A 2,788-nucleotide genomic window follows, 5' to 3' on the forward strand; every position below is an offset into this window, starting at 1 on the left:
GGACTTAATGAAGGTCAGTACTGCAGAACCCTAGCTGGGGCATCAAGACTGTGCAAAACTGTAACTTCCCACCATTGGCAGCATCAATCCTTCTCTGTGAAATCCCCACCAAACCCCGTTTTTCTTTGTTCCAGGCTATTAGACTTCTTGTAATGACATCTACAAACCTACAGAAGGAGATAGTAGAAAGTGGCCGGGTAAGTCCTCCCCTACACTCATCTCTGCAGCAACAAGAGCTATGGGAGCATTTCCCACAATCTGCAGAAGCATTGGCTGAATTTTGTGCTCTCCCATGTTAGCGGTACTGTCAGTCTCGCTCGCTGGAGATGGGCTGCTCAGCCCTGTGCTCTCTGCAGGCATCGCTGTCACCTTTGCAAAGCCTTGTCCGTCTAAAGGCGACAGCCCAAACTTGTCTGTGTTAAACCCAGAGCAAATTCACAGACTTGGGGCTCCAAAGTTAGTTTTCTCAATCTGTGTTTAAGCAGGCCAGTAAGAGCAGCCTGAAGGACACAGAAATGCTGCCAATCCCTTGATCTATGGCTCTATATATGAATTTATGTATTGTTACATTTTATGTGGATTTATGGATTTATATATTGTTGTATATTAGAAACAAGTTAATCCAGGTCGTCATAATATTCTCATAACAACAGGGGGCAGCAACAACTCAGGAGTTTTACGCCAAGAACTCACGCTGGACCGAAGGGCTGATCTCTGCCTCCAAGGCGGTGGGCTGGGGAGCGACGCAGCTCGTGTAGGTACCCCCAGCACCTCTCCCACGGCCACTGCCGGAGGCTCCTCTCCAGGCTGGCCCACGCTTCTCCATCGCCCTTTAACCCAAACTGTCCCACTGCTGAATCTGCGTGGAGCGTTATTGCTAATTCCTTACAGAGCATCATAGCCTGGGTCAGAGCACTTGGTCACCGAAATAGGGATGCCCAGTTCCTCCCTGTTTGCAAAATGTGAAAGCTGCTGCAGTGTGTCCTGGTGTCCTGGTTGCTGCTCAGATGGTTGTGGATGGGGTGGTTGGGATCGGGGCAGGATGTCCCCATGCCAGTGCAGGAAATGTTGGGGCTTTTTTGGACAAAGCTTTAAAATCTCATCCACTTCATTACAGAAACACAGTCCTGCCTCTGTTGATATTTTACACCCATCCAAAACTTCTGGATCTGGGCTTTGAGTAATTGCTTGTAAATGAGCTTTAAATAATTCCAGGCAAAGCTGCTGGTTCAAGGTCTGATGCTGATTTCTAAGGGTATAGCAGGAGGTAAATAACCTGTGCTTGCTTCGCAGCACAGGATGAGTATCTCTAATATGATCTCCCTTCTGATGCAGGGAGTCAGCAGACAGAGTCGTCCTGCATACGGGCAAATACGAAGAACTGATCGTCTGCTCGCATGAAATTGCCGCCAGCACGGCCCAGCTGGTGGCTGCTTCCAAGGTGAGTGTCCCAGCAGGACCGTCTGCACGCAGCTCGTCAAGTAAGTAATTTTGTTCCCATGGTGGTGTCCCACGGATGCTTTTGGACAGATGTCCTGTCTGCCAGTCCTGCAGCCTCCTCCCGGAGCAGGGAGGAATGGAAGCTCTTCTACTATTTTCAAGTCACTGATTTTAATCCATGTGTCTTCACTTGCATTAATATTCCCACACCTAGCAGGGCTTGCCTCAGAAATTAAGATGTGTAAAACCTCCCATCTTCCTCCTGCCAAGCTGATTATGTAAAGAAAGTGCTAATAACTAACAAGAAACCCCGAATAAGCAACTGCAGTGAATTGGGAGTGATGGATTTTGGTCCTTGCCACCTTTCCTGTTGGTGTGGGTGAAATTGATGTGGAGAGGTTTCAGTGAGCAAAAGGGGATGCAGGTTGGGGGGAGGAGGACCCATATTGCTTTTTTTACAGCAGATGGTTTTAAAACTAAGAGCATAGTTTAAAAAAAAAATAGCTGTCTTCACTGGTGTTGCTTAATCCATGTGTGCTTGGCTCAGGTGGGAGTAGAGCTGGTTTGGTGTCCTGGGGCTGAAGGGCTTTGCAGAGGTCACCTTGTCTGGCCATGATGGGATCATCAAGAATAAATGTGTGTCCATCTGCCCATCCGTCCTTTTCAGCTCTGGGTTTTAATGCCCCATGCTGGTTCTGACACGGTGTGATCGGTGTCTCTGCTCCCTCACAGAACATGGCTGCCTGGGGGCTCCCCGGAGCCAGTGCGAAGGTGCCATGGTGGGGACCCACAGCCATCCCCATGGTCTTTGCAGGTGAAAGCTGAGAAGAGCAGCAGGAACCTGGGCCGGCTCCAGGAGTGCTCGCGCAATGTCAATGAGATGGCGGCTAACGTAGTGGCTTCCACCAAGTCGGGGCAAGAGCAGATTGAGGAGAAAGGTGAGATTTTTTTTTTATGAAGAAAGGGGAGAAAAAACCACCCTGAGTCCCTTTCTGGCCTAGTGAACACCCTGAGGTGCCCTGCGGGCTCTGCTTTGGCATGTGGTGTCCTCTGCAAGGGGTGTGCTCAGTGAGGGTCCCCTGCTTTTCCCCACAGACACCATGGACTTTTCGGGCATGTCCCTCATCAAGCTGAAGAAGGAAGAGATGGAAACGCAGGTATGGCCACGGGGGTGGATTCAGTGCTGCCACCCTTGGGACAGGCTGAGCTCCTGATACAGCCCTGCGCAATGGGGGGTCCCTTCTTCTGCCCCCACCGGCGTGGTGGGGGTCCCTCCCTGGGGTGCGCGGGGCCCAAGATGGCTGTTTGGGTGCAGGTGAAGGTGCTGGAGCTGGAGAAGCTGCTGGAG

The 2,788-nt window shown here is 50.9% G+C and overlaps 1 protein-coding gene across 1 annotated transcript in view; it reads left to right on the top strand.

Annotated features, from left to right (window-relative positions):
• HIP1R (huntingtin interacting protein 1 related) overlaps positions 1-2,788 on the top strand; it is a 13,869-nt gene that overhangs the window by 9,970 nt on the left and 1,111 nt on the right. The window contains exons 26-30 of the mRNA XM_035898544.1: positions 118-197; positions 654-754; positions 1,336-1,441; positions 2,255-2,378; positions 2,536-2,597. Of these exons, the coding sequence (XP_035754437.1) occupies positions 118-197; positions 654-754; positions 1,336-1,441; positions 2,255-2,378; positions 2,536-2,597 (473 nt within the window). The remainder of the gene's footprint in view (positions 1-117; positions 198-653; positions 755-1,335; positions 1,442-2,254; positions 2,379-2,535; positions 2,598-2,788) is intronic.

This window comes from Egretta garzetta, unplaced genomic scaffold, assembly GCF_000687185.1.
Source record: "Egretta garzetta isolate BGI_Z169 unplaced genomic scaffold, ASM68718v1 scaffold447, whole genome shotgun sequence".
NCBI lineage: Eukaryota > Metazoa > Chordata > Aves > Pelecaniformes > Ardeidae > Egretta > Egretta garzetta.